Source organism: Miniopterus schreibersii (genome assembly GCF_964146895.1).
Source record: "Miniopterus schreibersii genome assembly, chromosome: 15".
NCBI classification, from domain to species: domain Eukaryota; kingdom Metazoa; phylum Chordata; class Mammalia; order Chiroptera; family Miniopteridae; genus Miniopterus; species Miniopterus schreibersii.
This window is the reverse complement of record NC_138115.1, coordinates 31987147-32008032: the sequence shown is the minus strand read 5'-3', so window position 1 is coordinate 32008032 and position 20886 is coordinate 31987147. Positions and strand designations below refer to the sequence as shown.

At 38.9% G+C, this 20886-nt stretch overlaps 1 protein-coding gene across 8 annotated transcripts in view; it reads left to right on the top strand.

Annotated features, from left to right (window-relative positions):
- The window catches only part of ATP2C1 (ATPase secretory pathway Ca2+ transporting 1), a 118775-nt gene that overhangs the window by 8112 nt on the left and 89777 nt on the right, over nt 1-20886 (top strand). For 2 of the 8 annotated variants that reach the window (XM_081159344.1, XM_081159342.1), the window contains exons 1-2: nt 10580-10871; nt 11146-11327. The exons of 4 other annotated variants lie outside the window; for them this stretch is intronic. In XM_081159344.1, coding sequence (XP_081015470.1) covers nt 11322-11327 — 6 coding nt within the window. In that variant the 5' untranslated portion in view covers nt 10580-10871; nt 11146-11321. Of the gene's footprint in view, nt 1-10578; nt 10872-11145; nt 11328-20886 lie in introns of those variants that run through there. 2 more of the 8 variants (XM_081159343.1, XM_081159345.1) reach the window with 2 other exon arrangements.

The following is a 20886-nucleotide window of genomic DNA, read 5'->3' as shown; positions in this document are numbered from 1 at the left end:
AAGATCAATTGTAGTTCAAATATCTTTTGCAAATTTTACCAAACATGAGACCGTGAGAACGTTGCTGGAGTCTCTTTCAGGACCTTCAAAGGGGCCTCTGCAAATGAGGGGCCCTGAAACTTAAACTTCATGGGTTTCCAAGAAAATCCAGCTCTCGAGGAAAGGCATAACAATAACAGCAACAAAATGGTGTTACACTGTGATACGCAAGAGTCCATGCCACAGGGAGGCTTCAAACGTGAAGGTGTGCAGTGAGGTCCTATTCTGAGCAGCTCGAGCTTCCAACCTCACTGAAGGAAGCAGAGGATGTTCTTTCTGTGTATCTCATTCTACAGGAAACAGCACCATGGAGATGAAGATGTTCTGGTACTGCTAAAACTGAAAGGTGCCCAACCCTCATTCGTATTTGCAAAAGGCTTATTATTTGCAATGGGATTACTTGCTAATACAAGTGGTCTGAACTCTCCTGTGTTGGTCTAATTAATATTAAATACATCATTTACTGTCCTTCCAAGCAAGCTAGTTAGCACACAGAGAAAGAGCATGTTATTGCTGTTAAAAGACTGCATAGTAGAAACATTATAGCAGCACTAAAGGAAGTCTTTAAGAATTCATTAAGATGTAATCAAGCTTTTGCAAACTCATCTGTTATTTGCAATTATAACATAGCTACTGTAAGCTGACTCTGGATAAAATCACCTTTGTGTTGGCTTTCTTTGCTGGATTCTGCTCATTGGCAATGTATTCAAACACCCAGCTTTCTCATGTGTGTCCTCTTGGAAACTCTCGACTCCTCTTACCCCTTCTCCTTTGTTCTATGAGTAACTGTCCTAGAATATAAGCAGTCCTTATCACTGCGTCCTGTACCATTAATCCTATTATAATATTTACCACTAAACTTGACTACGGCCTGTAGGTACATCTCAAAACAAATAAAGCATATTATAGAAGTATTCTGGTCTTATATCATGAGTGCAGAGTTTATAATCAAATTCTTTAAAGTGACTGAATGGTGTAAAACCCTATTTCACTAGTGTGGACACACTACCATTTTGCTCTGTTCCCAACATACACTTTTGGTATAACACACTTAAAATTTTTTTTGTAGCTTCTGAAATGTTGCACAGCTTTTTCTTTTGTTTTTGTTTTTAAGGGATAAAACTATTTCTATTAGGAATACACTGTTTGAAGAGAATGGCATTTTCCCATTTATGTAGCTTTACCCTCCCCCTCCCCGCCCCTTTCATCTTTCTGGTGCTGTGAAAGCCTGATACACCTGCTCAAAGAAGCATTGTTCCAAAGGTCCTGACCTGGAATGAGAAAACAAAGACCGACTTCATAGCTGGGAACACAACTGGAACTCCACTGCCACTGCATTGCCCTCTACCTTTTGTTCTCTGTACCAGGGCTAGGCTGATGTGATGCACAGAGTTACTTAAGAGGGGAGAAATGTGATCTCTTTATGCTCTTAATGCTCTTTCCCCTGGTCTTTTAAAATAACTGGTTTTAGGCCAACAGGTAATTACTCAAAGAAGTTCAAAGCCCTGTATGATTTAAGAATGCTGGAGATTTAAAATGCAAATACAGGGTGGGGCAAAAGTAGGTTTACAGTTGTGAGTACGCAAAAGTTTATGCCTATATTATTCTTTATTAATTATTGTATTATTTTCCATACCAACAACTGCAAATCTACTTTTGCCCCACCCTGTATACACTCTCATTCTGTTCTTTAGAACTGAGGACTATTAGAAATGTTTTTAGATGAAAATATTTTTAGATCAAAGTTTTATGCTTCTTGTAAATCAGTGCTCAAACTTTAGCATGCATTGGAATCACTCGAAGGACTAAACTACGAGCATACCTTGGAGATAACTGCAGGTTTGTTTCCAGATCCCTGCAATAAAGCAAGTCATAATCCTCTTCTGCTGGGGGAGGGTCTTGTCTTCAATTATTAAAAAACACAACATCTATAAAGCACATTGAAGTGAAGCGCAGTAAATCAATGTATGCCTGTACAGAATACAGGGCCCTACTCCCAGAGTTGCTCATTTAATAGGTTTGAGATGGGGCCCCAGAATCTGCATTTCTAAAATGTTCTCTGGTGGTAGGAACCACAGTTTGAGAACCACTGATGCGGATCATTTGATGAAGCATATTTTCAAATTCAAAGCTGACAAATTCAAGCTGACAGGGGTTGCCATTCCTTCTCAAGAATAGCACGCATGCCATTTACAAGATGGAGGGTGGTTGCTAAAAGGGGGATGGATAGTAATGATAATTTATAGCTTCACAGGCTCTTTTTAAAAATTTTTTAAATTTATTTTTTAGTGAACACATCTGATTTTTTATTGAATTTATTGGGGTGACATTGATTAATAAAATTATATAGGATTCAAGTGTACAGTTCTAGTCAGCTGTATATTGTATTGTCTTTTCACCACCCCAAGTCAAGTCTCCACAGACTCTTTTATAAAATTTGATTAAATTTATTGGTGTGACACTGGTTAATAAAATTATGTTTCAAGTGTACAATTCTATAGCACATCATCTGTATATTGCATTGTGTTTTTACCATCCAAAGTCTCCTAATACTGCTTTAGTGGCTTCTAGATCCTTAGAACATGTGTTTAATACGTATTCTGTTGATTTCTCAATAGCACGTTAATGAACGTCTCAATTACCTATTGAATAAGCTCTTTAAAATGCCCATCTGTGATTATTTACTCATAAGTTTAAATTCCCATTTTAGAAATAATCTTCAACTCTGAGAAGATAAACCCAAGGGATTCCAGAACAGCTTTTGCTTGGAACTTGATTTCCCCAGTGATGGTGTCCAAAGGTTAAATAAGAACAAGTGAATAGATGTAGACAATGACAAAGGATGTTTTAAAATTAAGTCCTTTCTAATACATTCTTGAATGTCTTATGTGAGCGATGAGGAAGATGTCCCAGGCTCAGGAATTAATGGATACCAAGATTATAGGGTGCTCCATTGAGTAGAAAGATGCAAGAATTTAATAAAACAAAATGATAAACTATAAAAGGTAATTAAATAAACAGGGCAGCTTGTTACATATTTTTAAATGGGTCATTGTATAAACATTAAAGAAATTAAAGCCAATATGGATTTTTAACTCCTGACTTTGACATTGAATAGTGAGAAATTCTTGTGCAAGGAGCTTCACCTGTGTCTCAGCTTTGTCAGCTATAAAAAGCAATTAAGATCTAGTCTGTTTATCTCATATGGTTATGAGGATTAGATTTAATTATGTACATAGAAGCGTTATATCAACTAAAAAGCCCTAAACAAATGTGTAGCTTTGGTGGCTGTTCAGTGAAAATTGATTCTTCTTTCCCTAAAAGTGACTTAAATTCTTGAGTCAAATGTGCAATTTTGGAATCTTTATTTTTCTAAGGTTAAAATGAGCAATTTAATCATCTAAACCATGTTAGAATACATGTAGAGTTGTTTTTAATGTCATAGATTTTTAACTGCTCTCAGAAAATAGAAACAAGTTGATGTGCAAACCTCAAAACTATAAATATTTTCATCAAGTCTGTTGAAAAAATGACTATGTCATACTTTAGGAAGGCGTAAACTTAATTTTATTTTAGTAATTTCATAGCAGAATCTATCACCAGGTAGTTATTAGTTGAAGAATTAAATGAAAAAAAAAGCCTGGCACCAGAGCACACAACTACATAAGAAAGTAAAAATTCTAAAATCTCTCTAGTTTTCAAGAATAAATTGCAGTTACATAATTTAAAAATACTACTAATTGGTAAAAAGAAAAAAGTGTCAAAGGAGCTTCTGAAATCAGCCAATTTTTGTACTTTATAAGCTAATAAGGAATCACTGAGAAAAGATTCGCTTGTGCTCAGTCTTTTTGACTAACATCTTAATCTGTAACTTCCCATTGATTAACATTGCCTTTAGCATTTTTTTTATCATTTGAATGTCATATTATTGAATGTCATATTATTGAATTCTCTTAACTTTTATAGGAGCAGCCAAAGTATCAACCAACATTTTAATCTATTTTTCTAAAGTAAATTATTTTTTGCATTTAAGACTCTATCAATTAGAATGCTTTTAGCTGCAAGTAACAGAAAATACAATATTATTTCACATTAATGTGATAGGACAGGCTCTGGGTTGGTTGATTTGTTAGCTTAATTATGTGCTAAAGGGCTTGGCTTCCTCTCATCACTACTTTGTCATCCTTGATATTGGCTAGTCCAAGAGGGGGAGGGGAGGGGAGGGGAGGGGGGGAGGGGAGGGGAGGGGAGGGGAGGGTAATAAGGTGGCTGCAGCACTTCCAAGCATTCAGATTTATAGGGAAGTCTTATTAAATCAGATTGCTGAGTGAAACCCTCAGAATTTGACTCAATAAGTCTGGATCTAAGAATTTGCATTTCTAGTAAGTTCCCAAGTGATACTGATGCTGTTGGTAATAAAGACTACACTTTGTGAGACACTAACTTAAGTTATGGGTACTTGAGGATCACTGGTAACATTCATTACCAGATGTACTTTATCATTTGGAATATAACAGAGTTCCTTTTATCTTCCTCATAGGACCTAATGGCCATTTCCAGTTTGTCAGCTTCCTCTTAAACATTTTAGAGTGGGACACTGTTCACTTAGAACACCAATATTTCTAGTAGTTGATGTAGTAGTTTCTTAGAAAATAGTTTTGCATTCAACAGTTTGAACAAGGGAATGGGTGGGCAGGTTCAAGCCTGAAATTTTCATTTCAGCTTATTTGTTCCTGGCCTATAAGGAAGTTTTTTGTTTTTTTCTTTCTTTCCTGAATCCTCATTTCCTAATCCCCCAAATATGTAATATTTGGCACATTAAATTACTTTTAATATCTTCTGAAATAGGCTAACCATGCCTTTTAAAACCAAGAAAGCAAAAATAAAGTTGCCCAAAGGTATACTGTAAATGCTAATTTTCCACCTGATCTATGTTTGTAGTGATGAAATTTCTAACCTAAAGGTTTAACAATTTGCTTGTGTTGCAAAAACTCTCTCCTACCAATTTGCAGTTCCTCTTCTCTTTCGTCTATTTTGCAAACCATCTTGCCGAACTGCAATTCCCCTTTCTCTATCACCTATCTTACAAATCATCTCTGGTGTGGATCCCCTACTTTTGGTAGTATGCTCAATGGGAGTATGGTCTGTTTGCATGACTGTCCAGGGCTAAACTTCAGGATTTTCATAAAGCAATTTCTGTGGTGTGGATCTCCCTCTCTAATTTATTGCCATAACTATATTTTTTGTGCTTTTTTTTTCTCATTTATTCTCACAATAGGAAGCACAGATAGAGAGAGAGATGATTTCTTCAGGGGGCCTGTAAGGACATGGGACAATTTAGGCAAAGATACAAGCTTTGCAAAAAATATTTGACTTCTAGAAAATGGTGGGGTAGAAAACTTGAGAAATGTACCATTTTGGAGGTCTGAGGAAATGCAACCATTTCCAAAACTCTTTTAGACCCCAGTGTGCAGCAGAGTAAAGAGAGATTGAAAATGTTTCTGATGTCAAATTGAGAAAACATTTAAATGGAAGGAGAAGGCCTGGGCTATTACTGCAAACACGGCAGGGGGCCAGGAGACATGATATGGAATCTATTCAATAATTTCAACTTTTTATGACAACCAATCCATCAGTAAGACCTTCAAAGTCAGTAGAAGATACTGGCCAGTAGCAATTTAACTTACTTGACTATTCTAAGGCCTGTTGGTTATATCTAGTCTCCCAGCTGTTTTGTCCAAGAATTGAGTAGATTCCTTGATCTCTAAGGACTGTGCTGAAAATAAACAGTGCTGCTGATTTGGTCAGGCATTGATACGCATGCCATTAAAGTCCAAAGCACAAGCTTAGCTAAAATTTCCTACATGCATGGAAGCAGCCAACTCAACATTATCTTTTAATTTCAAATGGTTACCTGGGCTTAAAATCTGGGTGTGAAATTTCATCTGCTCTGGGCAATGCTCAATATTTAATACTTCTTGATATGATTAGTGCTTATTCCTGTTCAGATCAAGTTGTCCTACTTAACCCCTTTGTAGTTGGGAGGTGTGAAGTCATTTTAGACCTTTGAAAATTTCTTATTCTTTGCTTTATAGGAAAGTCGCAGCTCATGTTTTAGTTTTACCATAGGAAGCAAGTAGCAAAGTCAAAGGTAGGATTCTGTTTATTAATTCAACAGCAAATACTTATTTATGAGGGCCATTTTCCAGATTACTCATTTATTCAATAGGTTTTTATTATACATTACTACAGACAAAATGTTTTGGGCCAGAGATGAATGATGCTAGTGTTGAAACTAGACAGAATATCTATTAAATGGAAATTTTTTAAATCTCAAAACAAATCTTGGGTGTCTGTAATATGGAATATGCCATGTCTATGTTCCATGGACATCATGAAGCCCAGAGCTAACTCCTGGACATGAGACTTATACTCACTCTGCTCTTCCTCCATCCCTGTCTTATCCTTATCTGTGCTCCCTGACCCTCATCTCCAGCTCAGGACTGGTAGCACATTCCAAAGATTCCAAATACCACGACAGGCTCAGAGCCCATGAAATGGGAAAACTGAGTCATGCTTGAAATGAACTTTAACAACAAAAATTAAGAGAGTGCACTTTAAAATTCTCTGATTTCTCCTGCTCGGTTTCGTCAAATATTTAATGTTTAGAATGCTATCAAGTGTTGAAGCTATGGAATCTTGTGGGCTGATAAAATATTTGTAAAGTATTTGGGTATCAGTGTATGTTAAACCCAACCAGACACAGGTATCTCATTTTTAAGTCCATTTGATTTTTTTTCTTGCTTCTAGTTTTTGTTCTTCCAACACTGCTAAGACACAGAACCAAGCAGATTTATAGCAATCCTGGCAGGTGGACACTCATTTCATATGACACTTCTTGCAGTAAGACAGTATTTTTCCCTAAACTTGACCCTTAGCGTGTCTTTTTATTCTGTAAGAAGAAAAATACTTCTGTTGTTCTGTTGGAGTAGGTTAGCTTATAAAAGTAGTGTTGTGTCTTTACATGGTTTTAAAATATCAAACTTTAAAAAATGAGTTTTCCAGCAGATAGGTAAAATTCCTTAACTATTAACCATACTTAAAACAATGTTAAAAGTCTTTAAAATAAAACATTGAGAAAAGATTTAAAAATAACCTTTTCCAAGTTATTTATTTATTTAAATATATCTTTATTGATTTCAGAAAGAGGAAGGGAGAGGGAGAGAGAAACATCATTGATTAGTCATTGATCGGCTGCCTCCTGCACGCCCCCAACTGGGGATCCAGCCCGCAACCCAGGCATGTGCTCTGACCAGGAATCGAACCTCAATCTCCTGGATCATAGGTTGATACTCAACTGCTGAGCCGCACCAGCCAGGTCGAACTTAATTTTTAAATCCTAAAGGTTTTTAAATCCTAAAGGGTCACATATTCCTTTATCATCCAAGTTTATATAAAATGCTAGCAGCCCTGGCCCAGTAGCTCAGTTATTTGCAGGTTAGATCTCTGGTCAGGGCACATACAAGAAGCAACTAATGAATGCATAAATGAGACAACAAATCAATGTTTCTCTCTCTCCCTTCCTCTCTCTCTCTAAAAATAAAAATGCTATCAAATTTGATATAAAAACAAGATGTCTCATATCCTTTGTGTAATAAAGCACAGCAGAAATAAAATTAGAGTATCATGTTCTTTCTTCTTCAATCTTCCTTATTTGTAGTATTTCCCCCAAAATAGATGCCTGACAAATTGCCCCTTTTGCTCATATGTAACCATTTTTTGCATCAAATATATTTACTTTTGTAGGCTAAATATTCAGAATAAATGAGAGTAGAAAAGATTTTGAAAGCATTGATTTCTAAAGAATTAAGAGGTAACTCAAACAAAATGCATTTCATTGCCATCAATCTCATTCTAGCTAATAGTCCATGCTTTTGCCCGTTTCCCTGTATGATACTCTTATACTTTTACAGTGCTTTTAATTTACAACCTGTCTGCACTATCAGATCTTCACAATAATCTTTAGAGGAAAAGAGGGGTAACTATATCTCAATCTATATCTAAAAATCTCATAATATATAGAGTATCCACCAAAAATGCATACACATTTCATAGCTGATAGCTCAATTGATGTTTCTTTCTTTTCAGATTTAACCCATGGAATTAATAATTATTCAAAGTGTGTACACATTTTTTGGGACACCCTATATATGTATGTGCATACACACATATATGTATGTATATACATGTAATACAGTGTATATATATTTTAGTCTCCCTGAGATGAGAAGGTGGAAATTGCTACACAAAAGTCGCTTTAGAGGGTTAGCTGGTCACAGGAGGCAATGCTGGGAGAAAGATTTCTGGCTTGTGGTCCAATAATTCCCCACTGCACTGGTTTGAATAATGTTCCTTCCATATAAAAGGAAGTCAAAGTTAGTGCTAGTGATGTTGGCTAGCATGGTGGAGGAGGTTTACAGGCATAGAATAGAGGATCACTCTGTAGAAGTATGTCAATAAGGCTCAAGGATCAGCTAAGTGGTTGAACCAGCTATCATTTAAGGTTTTTTGCTGCTCCCAGGCCTAGGAATTTGTGAGATGATTGACAGTGGATTAAGAATGAAGTAGGTAAGTTTCGTTTTTTTGGCTTAGCAATAGGAACAATAGCTTTCACAAGTTAGGCATTCAAAAAGTAAAATTCCAGTGTAAGCTACTTTAGGTATCAGTCATGGGGTAATGCATCTTTGGGGGAGTTAATTATGAATTCAGGGTTAATGCTGGGGTATTGTAGCACACAACAGATAATTCTGAAAAGTTGCATTAGATAAAATGTTTGAGCTAACTAAAGCAATGCAATAGCAAATTCTGTACAGTGAAATTACCCTCTATTTTGTAAGACCATGCAAATATCAAATGTCTATATCATGTACATTTCCTACTTTAGATGCTTTATGTCCTTAATGTGACTCTGTAGTATAAAGGTTCAACAAGTATAGTAATAATCATTAAAAACTGATTACAATATTGAGCAAACAGCACATTCACAATACACAACCATAGACTTATAGCACCACAGAGTAGACAAAAATTTTGCAAGCCTAAGGTGGGTCATAGAGAGTAACTCTTGAGACTAGAAATCGACTTCATTCTGATTTTTATGCTTTCACTTTTGAAATTTAAAAGTGACCTTGCTGAATAAAATCACAGTGTTTCCTAAAAGAAAAGTAAATCTAGAAAGCTGCCCATAATTTTTGATCCTAGACTAACACTACTTACTTGGGACAAAACATAGAAAAAGAGGCAAGCTGTTTATTTGGACAATGAACATGTGGTCGGAGGGCTCACTGGGATATGTTACAGGGCCTGAGATAAGGGCTACATTTTTGGTTGTTCTGTTAATCCTCAATGATCGGTTGATTTTTAGAAAGTGGAAGGGGGGAGGGAGGAAGAGAGAGAAACATCAAGTGGTTGCCTCCCATACGTGCCAGGACAGGGAATCCTACGTAACCCGCGACCTTCGGTGTGCCCACCGACGCTCTAACCACTGAACCACACCGGCCAGGGCAGGGGCAATATTTTTAAGGGGTATAAGTGTTGACAGAGAAAAATACCTCTAGCATATGAGGGAGGGCTTTGTCCTTCGCGGTCTCTAGAGTTCCTTGGAGGATGCGCCCAAACTCAGCAGGTGTAGCCCTGCCCTCTAGTGGCTTTGGGTGCGAGAGGACTTCGTTTCTATGTTTCCTGGGTCTGGCTTACTAAAAATCAACATCCATCACATTACTGGGAGTCTAAGTTAGGTGCTGGAAAAGTGCAAGTGGTTCAAGTGGCAAAAGAAATAGCCAGTAGCCGAAGATAATGCCCGTTTTTCAGCTTCCATCTCTGGACGCTCGGTTTCTAGTTGTTTCAGCCTCTGGGGTTCCACACACTTGGAACGAATAAAAAAGGCTGAATCCTTCCTCGAGCTCTCTGAGGCTCGTCGTCGGGACAGAACTTTGGGAAGCGGCCCCGCAGGGACCTGCTCCCGAAGTTAAGAGCAAAACAGGAGCCACAGGGGTCTGCACCGGAGGGTGCAAGGTCCCAGCGAGAACAAAGGCTCTCTGCGCGCGCCCCGTCGGCCGGCGGTCCTCGCGTCGCCTGCCAAGACTGTGACTGCCACCCCGACGGGAGGGACTTCTCCGGTCGCCTTTGTGGAGGGCGCTCAAACCCATCGGGGGCCGCGACCACGACGGTGCTGCCCGCCTGCCCCGAGCCCGCGGCCGCCTCCTGAGAATGCGTGGCCGGCGCGGGGGAGCGGGCGGGTCTCCGACGCTCGCGCCCAGTGGGTCCGTAGAAACCGCAGGCACCGTTCACGGGGGTCCACGAGGACCCGCCACGGGGACCACGCGCACTCCTACCGGACTGTTCCGCACCCGACTACAGACCACTCGGGGCCGGCCGCTCGGTCTTCACTTCCGCCCTTTCCGCCAGTGCGGGCGAGTGCGCGTGCGCGCGCGCCTCTCGCAGCGGAAGTAGTAGCGACAAAGCTCGGTCCGCCGCGGGCCCGGGAGTGCGGGGCGCACCGGGGCGGCGGGCCGCGGGCGGCGGGGAGGGGCGGAGCACGGGAGGCGGAGGCAGGAGCAGACCAGCGCGGCCGCGCCGAGCGGGCAGGGCCGACAGTGACGGGCCCCTCACCTCCTCTTCCTTTTCCCTCCCCGCCTGCCCCGCCGGCCCTCCCCCCCCGCGCCCTCGTCGCTCCTTCCTCACGCCGGGAATAGGCTCCCGCTTGGCGCCGCCGATCGGGCAGCCGTTCCTCTTCGCCCGAGGCGCGCTGGGCGCCCGGGCGAGCCCCGCGGGTGAGTCTCCCCGCTGCCGGGAGGAAGGGGCTCTGGGGCTTGGGGAGTGCACCGGTAATACTCATTTCCAGAAACTTCCAGGTCCTGAGGGAGGGGCGACCGGGGATACCCCAGTTGGGTGGGGTGTCGGGCGCCGCCCTGCCCTCTTGAGTTGGCGGCGTTGCGGATGACAGGGGGTGGGCGCGGGTCGGGGGCTGCCGAGGTGTCGGAGGGGCGGGGGCGCCCTCCTCGCCCGGTCTCTCGTCAGCGCCGCTTCTTCTGGTTTCTCTTGCAGATGCTGCTGCTAGGGGTGGTGGGAGCAGCCGTGGGACGCGTGGCCGGGAGCGGGGGTGACGGCCTGGGATTCCGGGGGCTTCTCTTCCTTGTCTCCCTCCTCTCTCTATTCCGAGTGTGGCCGTGGCTGACACTAAAGACTTTGTAGACACCAACCAAGTGCAGTTTCAATGGAAAATGAAGGTAAAGGCCCCTGGCAGACGGGTTACAACGCGGAGTTGAGGGTGTGGTGGTTTGCTTTTAAGTTGTCTTTTTTCCCTCCTACCTTTTTATTTTCCTGTTTTTATTTATTTCTTTTAATTGCGAAGTGTCCAAAGAATTGCTTCCTTAGCATATCTAGTTTTTTGTTTGTTTGTTTGTTTGTTTTTAGAGCATTTCGGGTATTCAGGTTCCTGTGAGGTGGCTGAGCTTGATTCTGCTTTCCTGACAAACCTTTAGCTTGGGGAACCGGAGGGAAGTTTTCGTTTCAGATAGCTTCTATGTTTAAATCGCAATTTGAAAATAATTACTAGAGAGGAAGTGGAAATGGGGAGGGAAGAGGAGGGACTGCATCTCTGTATTTGCACATCAAGCCTTGATATGGTATGTGCCTGGATTCATTTATTAAAAAGAAAACGTGTTTGTTTGTTTTTTTAAATTAAACGCTCCTTTGGGCGGGGAACCCCACATTTTTCAGTTCACACACAAAAAAAGTTATGAATTAACCAAATATTATGGGGTGATTTCCTTTCTTAAAGTTCCGCCCTATTTCAAAACATCACTTAGGAGGTTGACAGTGGAGCCTGTTTGTCCACTGTACACTTTGGACACACTGGATTATCATTCACGCGTTACCTGATTCCTTTGGCCTCATTTAAATATTTAATGCTTTTCGTACACAGCACTGATTATGTTTTAAAAGCGTTGAAAACTCTGAATAAATGATTTTTTACCGTCCTGAAACAACCACAGTTATGCTCTGGGCTGACGTGTGTGTGTGTGTGTGTGTGTGTGTGTTTTGTTCTTCCTTCTGGGCTGCAAGATGCTATAAAAGATAATTACAAATTACAGTTTGTCCTCTTGGAGTTTTTGATTTTAAAAATCTGTACAGTCTGGTAAAAGGGGCTGCAATAGAGCTTTCTGGCTGCTTTCTGATTTGTTTTTCCCTTGTTGAGAATGTAAGCTTGATTGTCCTAAGTAGGACTAGTAATTTTAAGTAGATGTTTCTTATATGTAGTAATCTGTTTTGCTATCTGAGACCCCTGGGATATATGGGAAATACAATGAGAGGCACGATTATATTGTTCAGTTCTACTTTGGATGGATAATTGGTGGAAGACATTTTCTGAAATGCTAAAGTGTATGACTACAGAGGAGTTATACTGTCTAATTCAGTCTTTAGAAACAGCGTTTGAAACTAGTTATATTTTTTGTTCTGGTGGTATGGAAAAATGACTTTTCTGAGGGCCTTTCTTCTTTGTCTTTTAGTTTATAGATTTAAGAAAGGCAAGTCCTTACTGCACAAGAGACAATATTAAGTGCATTCATTCTTAAGCCTGTTTCTTGGTAGTTGCATCTTAACATCTGAAACTTGAGCTTCTGCTTTGAGAATGTTACAGATTTAAGAGAGTAGCCTAAAGTAGGTGGATTCTTAGATGTTGCTTCTGTTTCTGGATCTCTTAGGACAAGGAGCATGACTAGTAAAGCTCACTCTCATGTTGTCTATTGAGGTGGGAGGGAGTGGTTGTGAGATGGGAGCATGCTGTATGCTTGTGGCTGACTGGGCCTCTCTGTACTCAGTGGCCAAATAGGAATGATTTGGCCTCATAATAAAAGATTATACAATTCTTAAAAACTTGTGGGATTTTTCTGCCTCGTAATAATCAAAAGGCCATTTTTGTCCGTTTCTTATTACCATAACATTTTTCTTTTATCATACTTAAACATTTTAAAGAACTTCTATATAGCGTAGAAAATTTTAAACGCAATTGACCATTTTGAAATATACATATACAGGGTGTCCCCAAAAGTATATACACACTCTGAACACTTTGAATAATTATTAATTCCAGTGGGTTAAATCTGAAAAGAAAGAAACATCAATTGAGCTATCAGCTGTTAAAGTGTGTATAGATTTTTTGTGGTGCCCTATATTATCCCTTCCTTTTTATAGTTAGTATCCTCTGACATGGTGTATTAGCACCATAGGGGTGTGAAACAAAAATGGATTCAAATCATGCCTTCACCACTAAAAGTTATGTGACTTCACCTTTCCGAATCTCTTGTTTTCTCATATAAATTGGGATTGATAATACTTAGCTTCCTTAGTTAAGAAGGTTAAATGAGAAACCCGTATAAAAGTTTTGGGACAGAGGAAGGCTAGAGTTAAAGAACATGTGCCGTGGAGCCAGGCATTCTGGTTTGAATGCTAGATCCCCACTTAACATAATTTGGCCTTGTTAAAGTTATTAAAGCTTTTTGTGCTTCAGTTTATTCATTTATAAAATAAGATGGATATTGATAGAACCTACCTTCTCAGGTGATTTTAGCATTTATAACAGTATTTGGCATATAGTAAGTGCTCAATAAATGTTAACTGTAAATAGTCTAGCCCAGTGTTTGCATGCTAATATACCACCAGGCATTAATGGGCTGTTAATGACAGCTGAATGCTAAAAGGAAAACAGTAGTGGCCTAAATGCTCTCCATGAAGTTGTCATTGTTAGGGAACAGTGGAGTTAGAATTTTCTATAGTGTTGTGGCTTAAAGCCCATAGAGAAAGTTGGAGTGCTACCAAGAAGCCAGGGGCCAGTGTAGAAAGAGACAGGCTTGGATTTTAATTGACAGGTTATTTTTTCCTCTTAAAAATATCATGAGTAACTTTGCTTCTGAGCTTTCTCAGCTTCTAATGTTTTCCATCTGTAATGGAATAATGCTCTACTGGAGGGTTGGTGTGAGGAATAAATAAAGCTTGGTATTTGAAGTGCCCAAAACGATGGCTGATGCACAGTTAGCCTACATGAGTGAGCGATTGCTGCTGTTCCCCCGAAACAGAATCCTCCAGTAGGTTTGTAGATAAGTCACATCGCTAGTTATGTACTGGGTAGAATTGATAGTGGCTCCCAGGAGCGTTAGCATGAAGGTTCTTAGGTAGTGTGCCATATCTGCAGTGGCCGTTGGAGGGAATGACATCAGTGTGCTTCCTTTCAGCAACTGGGTAATTTTCTTTGGCACTTTCAGTATTGATTCTTTTGGACCTACCTCTCTCCCATGGCCCACTTCATCTTTCTCAGTAAAGGTTGACAAATTTTTAGCCTTAGCCTCCAGGATGCTTCATGAATACTTCCTGTCAGACACCAGAAGTATTTGAAGTGTTAATTTCCTGGAATTTCAGGGACTGGTGCAAGACACCCACTTGTGGGTTATGGCTTTATACACATCCCCTGGAACTCCTTTTTGCATGTTTATCACAAATCTAAACAGATGCCACTTAGGAATTTGAGACAAACAGGTAAAGGCCCTTTTTCTGGTTTTTAAAAAATTAGTCATATATATATTTAAAGGGAAGACTTATTAGAAAAGGTATTTTTAGCTGGATAATATTGCAAATAGTTTCTCTTTCCCAGTAATGGATTTTTTCTTTGGAATAAATTTGGCCTTACCTATAGAAAAACCAATATAAACTTAATGCACATGAAACTATTTAATAATAGCCATTAATGTTTCTTTGACTAATGAGTAAACATGTAATGATCTTCAAGATTGCAGGATATGCTTAATTTAAGGTTCTAGGCAGAGCTAATAGGTCTAGAATAAATTCCCCCAATTTATTTGGCTAGCATTTGAAAAAGATAGTATGCTTATTTACACTTTAATTTTTAAAGTAGTTGCTTATTCAAGTACAAATTATTAACCATCTAGGAATGTCTCAAGAAAGATTGTGCTAGGGTAGTTGGAGGAACTATAAGGGAAAAGGGATGAGAAACTACCTTGATTGTATTCCTTTAAGTAGGAATAGGAAACCAGGTTATTAAAATATTTTACATTTTTAGGTGTGTAAAAATTTGTTTTATTTGCAGTTTTGTTAGTAAAATAGCATTCTAAATCAATATTTCTAGGAAAGAGTCAAGATAAAAAGATTATATATGTGACAGCATTATATATACGTAGTAATTTAATGCAGAGGAAGGATGCTGCAGAGATTATATGTGAGCAATAGCCTTCTGACAGTTGAATCCTAAATACTTGATTTCTCTTAATGTTTTTACCTTCCATTTAATGTCATCAATTTCCACTCTGGTAACTGAAGCAGTATCAATCAAAGTAGCCTCCTAGGGAACACACCCCTTAGGGCTCAAGGCTGATTTTCTTTTGAGATCTTGGTTAATCATAATCTGTTTGACAAGGTTAAATTTTGTTTTAAAGCTGGAAAGAACACCATAGTTTGATGGTAAAGTTAATTGGGATGAATTTAAATTACACTGTTGTTACATGTAACATCTTTTTTAAAAAGTTTTTTTTTTTTTTTAAACGTAACATCTTGAACTCTTTAAGGATCGGTTCAAAGGGTCTACCCATGTTTACTTTGTTAAAAGACAAATTCTTTTTATAAAGATTTCAGGCATCAGTTGTAACAAGATTACCATTTTCGTAGGGACAAGTGTTGGTAAAAGGCAGTAAAGTAAAAATTGGTTGGGTGAACTTAGGTTAATGCTATCATTTCATACAGGAAATGATTTCTTGGAAAAAATATGTCAGGCTAAATCTATGTATTTCTTTTTGAATTTCTATGGCTGGTATTTATATGCATTTGTATTTATATGCATTTGTTCATATGTCTTTCGTCTTCAAGGCTTTAGGTGACTATTGACAAAAGCATGTATCTTAGAATTATAAAGAAATTTCTCAGATTGTGTTGAATTAAATTAGTTTAGGCTAGGCTTATTTGATACATTTAGAAAAAATTTGAATGAAATGTTATAAGGCTTTCTTAGGTTATAGATAGACAGAAGGACATTAAAAGGCAGGGATCAAAAGCATTGCCTTAAGATGACTGTAACTGGGCATTTAATTCAAGTTCAATTTTCAATTTCTGCTTTTTCTGCTTCAGATATTAGAATGTGTGAATTGTAATTATTCTATATAGTGGAATTATTTAATAATTTAATATATCGGGTATGAGAGAATGTTGTGAATTGGAATTGGAATGTGTGAACTGGAATTAATTAGAATTCCTTGCTTAAATAAAGCCTTTTGGTTTGGCTTTTGATCATTGCATGAAAGTGCTGACCAAAACTTGTACCTCCCAAGAGGAAGGACAACAATTTAGCATGACATATTCTTTATTCTTTCAGAAAACTCTGAGATATTGACACATCCTTGTAGAAATTATTTTAATTTATTTACTTACTTAAAATGAATAACCTGGTAAAGTTGGAATAGCAGTACGGCCCTGAAACTAAATATATTTGCCACTCAGCCCTTGACAGAAAAGCTCAGAAATAATTACTGAGGCAGAAATATTTAGGATATCACCTTGAACATTGTTGTTTTTTTAAACTGAGAAGCATAAATTAAATTTTTGTTTGTTTGTTAATCTTCACGTGAGGATATTTTTTCCATTGATTTTTTTAGAGAGAGTGTGGGGGGGGAGGGAGAGAGAGAGAGAGAGAGAGGGAGAGAAAGAAAGAAGGAAGGAAGGAAGGAAGGAAGGAAGGAAGGAAGGAAGGAAGGAAGGAAGGAAGGAAGGAAGGGAAAGAAAGAAAGAAAGAAAGAAAGAAAGAAAGAAAGAAAGAAAGAAAGAAAGAAAGAAAGAAAGAAAGAAAGAAAAGAAAGGAGGGAGGGAGGGAGGGAGGGAGAGAGAGAGAGAGAGAGAGAGAGAGGGAGAGAGAGAGAAAGAAAGAAAGAAAGAAAGAGAAAGAAAGAAAGAAAGAAAGAAAGAAAGAAAGAAAGAAAGAAAGAAAGAAAGAAAGAAAGAAAGATGAAGGAGGCACATTGATTGGTTGCCTCCCTCATGGCCCTGGCTGGGGCTGGAGCCTGCAATCTAGGTACATGCCCTTGACTAGAATCAAAGCCGAGACCCTTCAGTCCCAGGGCCCACTCTAACCGCCGAGCCACACCAGCCAGGGCTAAAGTAAAATTTCTGATGGGAATTTCTGATGGGTTGTGAGTTTCATACATTGGATGTAACGTTCTCTTGACTGTGGTGTCTTAAAGTGAAAAGGGACGAAGTGCTTCCTAAGAGCTATTCATACAATGTTAGTAAAGGGAGAAGTCAGCTTTAGAACACCCTGGATTTCCCTGCACCTTACGTCAGCCTTTCATTGTCAGTGCTAATAAGTTAGCCTCTAGTGTTGTATACTCATATATGTTGTGAGAATTTGACATTTGTGCCTTTGTAACTAGATTTTGTTTGACCGTATGTTTTAGAGTTTCCCTAGTGGAATGTTGGCTTTATCTACCTTCGTCTTGGTTTATATATTGGGGAGGGGGGGGGAGGCAGAAACACTAGTTGGTTCAAGCTTTCTTTGGGAGTCTTACCTCACTTCTCTTTTGTGTCATTTCTGCATTCCCTTGAGCAGCAAAAGTGGTTCATGGCACAAGAGCCAGAAATAGCATGCAGTCCGCTTTTTAACGGCATGCACACTAATCTCTGCTATGTCCTTAATGCTTGTCAGGCTGTTACTTACTGGGAGCTCACATCTGGCTATGAAAGCCGCTGAGATCAATGGGAAATTCCAGTTTCCTTCCCACTCCAGAGAAAGGATGTGGTCTTTACTGACCATTTTTTGAGGTCTGCCAGCCCCCTGCCCAAGAGGTTGGTAGTTCAGTTATGGTATCTTGATGTATACCCGTATTTCATTTTATGAGCCAACTGAGATTAGTTCCTTCTGATTTCTTCTGTTAGTAGAAAAATGGAGGGGAACTGGGCTCTTGGCCTTATACCTATATTAGAATGAAGGGAATGTAGAGTAGGGATGGAATAGAGAGACATTTTACTCCTAGGAAAACCCAGCAGAACTTGATACAGGGAAAGAAGGGGAACACTGAGTCAGAAATGGCTACAAACTGATTAGCATGAATGGATGAGTGGAGGTTGCTACTGACCTGTTGGGGGGGTTAGCTGGGGGACTGGCTAAGGGGAGCATGCTGAAGGTCAGACTGTCATGGTGTGCCTGTCTTAATGCTTGTCAGGGCAAAGACCCTCATTTGTCCCTAATTTAACGGGAACAGTATGTTGTCCATTGAATGAAAATGCTGGTTTCTTCACTTCAACTCAGTAGTTCTCAACTAGGGGTGATTTTGCCCTCCAGGGGACATTTGACAATGCCTAGAGATGTTTTGGTTGGGCACAACTGGGGCAGATGCTATTGGCATCCAGTGGGTAGAAGCCAGGGATATTGGTAAACATAATATACAAGACAGCCGCCTCTCCATGCCTACCACACCCCTCCAAACAAAGAATTATCTGGCCCCAAATGTCAGTGTTGTGGAGATTGAGAAACCTTGTTCTAATCAAAGGCAAGGAAGTTAACTCCTCTGAGCCCTGTTTTCTTCCATGTAAAGAGGCAACGATGATTCTACCTCAGGCTTGTTAGGGATAGAGTGGGGAAGATGAAAGGGTTGCCATGAAAGCTGTTCAGGAAATGCTAATTTTCCTGACCTTGGTTGATGAATAGATTTGGGAAAATTATTTATGCCATTGGTCTCTTAACTTCTGGTTTCTAGGCTTTACATATTTTTCTGAGACATAGGATGCCCAAGAAACTTGTAATAGCTATTATAATCTTAATGCTTACCTCATGGTTTCATCAAATTATGATATTTACTGTACTTTGGTTTGGGTTTTGAGTATTCCATGATTTGTAACCAGCAGTAGGGCAAAAATGTTGAAGTTTGGATTAAAATTTTACCTGCTAATCACTGAGGAAAAACTAAAAATTTTACTTGCTCCCAGAATGTTTTTACTGTTATTTGAAATTAAAATTAAAACCCGAAGTGTTCTGAGTTATTTCTTTTTGAAAATGCCAGACCTCCTGTGTGTGTAATGCCCTTTTCCTTTTCCTTTTTACTCAATTACAAAATTTCAAGTAGCTTCCTCTCTGAAGTCAGCACTCTTCATCAGATTTATTTATTAGGGTCTTCTCATTAGGTGGCTTTCTTTTGCATGTCTAGTACATTTTTTACTTGCTTTTGTCAAGTGTGGACATTACCACCAGCTCTTTCACTCATGTTAAGGACAGGACACAAGTATTTTCAATTCTAATACAAAGGACAGGACACATGTATTTTCAATTCTAATACAAAGGACCATTCCCTTGGAAATGCATTCTAGTCATAGCCTCACTGTGTTTAATGTCTATTTACATGTACAAGGTTTGGGGCATTCTTTTTTTAAGGAGTCCTTTTCTGCTGTGTCTTTTAGGAAAAAAACACTTCAGTCTCCCTATACTTTAATTTCCCCATCTATAACATGCAATTAATAGGTAAAGGTGTCTGAGTTTAGTGAATGATTTATTGGACCCTTTCTAATGTTTCTTTTATTAATAGCAGGTTGAATTTAGAATTAGCATTCTTCCTGTTTTTCATATTAAACTAAAATTATTTAAACAATATTAAAATAGTTGGTTAGAAAAATTAAATAACTACTGAGGAAAACCACTTAAAATGGGAAATAATGTATAAGTGATAATAGAGTACATTTTGTGACAGCAAAGAAGTTCTCATTCAACTTAAACCTGTAGGATTCAAAGTTGGTGGCTTCTGATGATATTAAATAGTATCTGACCACAAATTACTTTTAAGGGCTTTTGTGGCTCCTTGTTGTTCCTGTAGCCATTTAGGTCATTTAAGTTCAGGGTGCAAGGGATGCCACAGTCATGTCTTTGATTTCATAAAGGTTTGGTGTGACGTAGCTGGTAAAATTAAGCCCACTAATTAACTGCTGTATGAAATGAATGCAATTGGCGTATGGAAGAACCTGGAGAAGGAATAAAGAAAGCTACCATTTGTTTCTACAGTTGAATTACTGGCTAGTCTATAATTTCAGGGAAAGTAATATCATTAACAAAGGAGGAACACAGTCTTAATCTTTTTTATTCTGATATTGCTAGTAAAATAATTGTTGCTAGCTGAAGGCTTTAAAAAGTAGTTGCATGTTTAATGTATGGTAACAACAAATGGACAGATTCTAAAAATATGTAGATCATATGATACCCTCTCCCCCCATTCTTGTATCAAATTACTGTCAGGCACAGCCGGCGTGGCTGAGTGGTTGGGCCTTGACCCGTGAACCAGATCACAGTTCAATTCCCAATCAGGGCGCATGCCCAGGTTGTGGGCTTGATTCCCAGTAGTGGGTGTGCAGGAGGCAGGTGATGGATATTTCTCTCTCATCCACGTTTCTCTCTCCCTTCCTCTCTTTGGAAAAAAAAAATTAAAAAAAATTCTGTCAGGACTTGGAATAATTTTTACAAATTGATCGATCAGTAAATGGGATATTATATCTACCTTATAACTTGAAAAAATGCCAAGTTCTTTCCAGGAGTAATTATTTTACAGTTATTAAATTGTTTAACTGTTGTTTCATTGTTTAAGTTCCTTCGAATTATAGGAGAAAGATTTCCTTTACTTTTGGAGGTTTTTCTGAAATCTTTTAAACCTTTTAATTGAAATTTAGATTTACATCAAGGTACAAAATTAGTATAAAGAGTTCCCATATACCCTCTTCCTAGCTTCCCCTAATGTTAACATCTTATTTAAT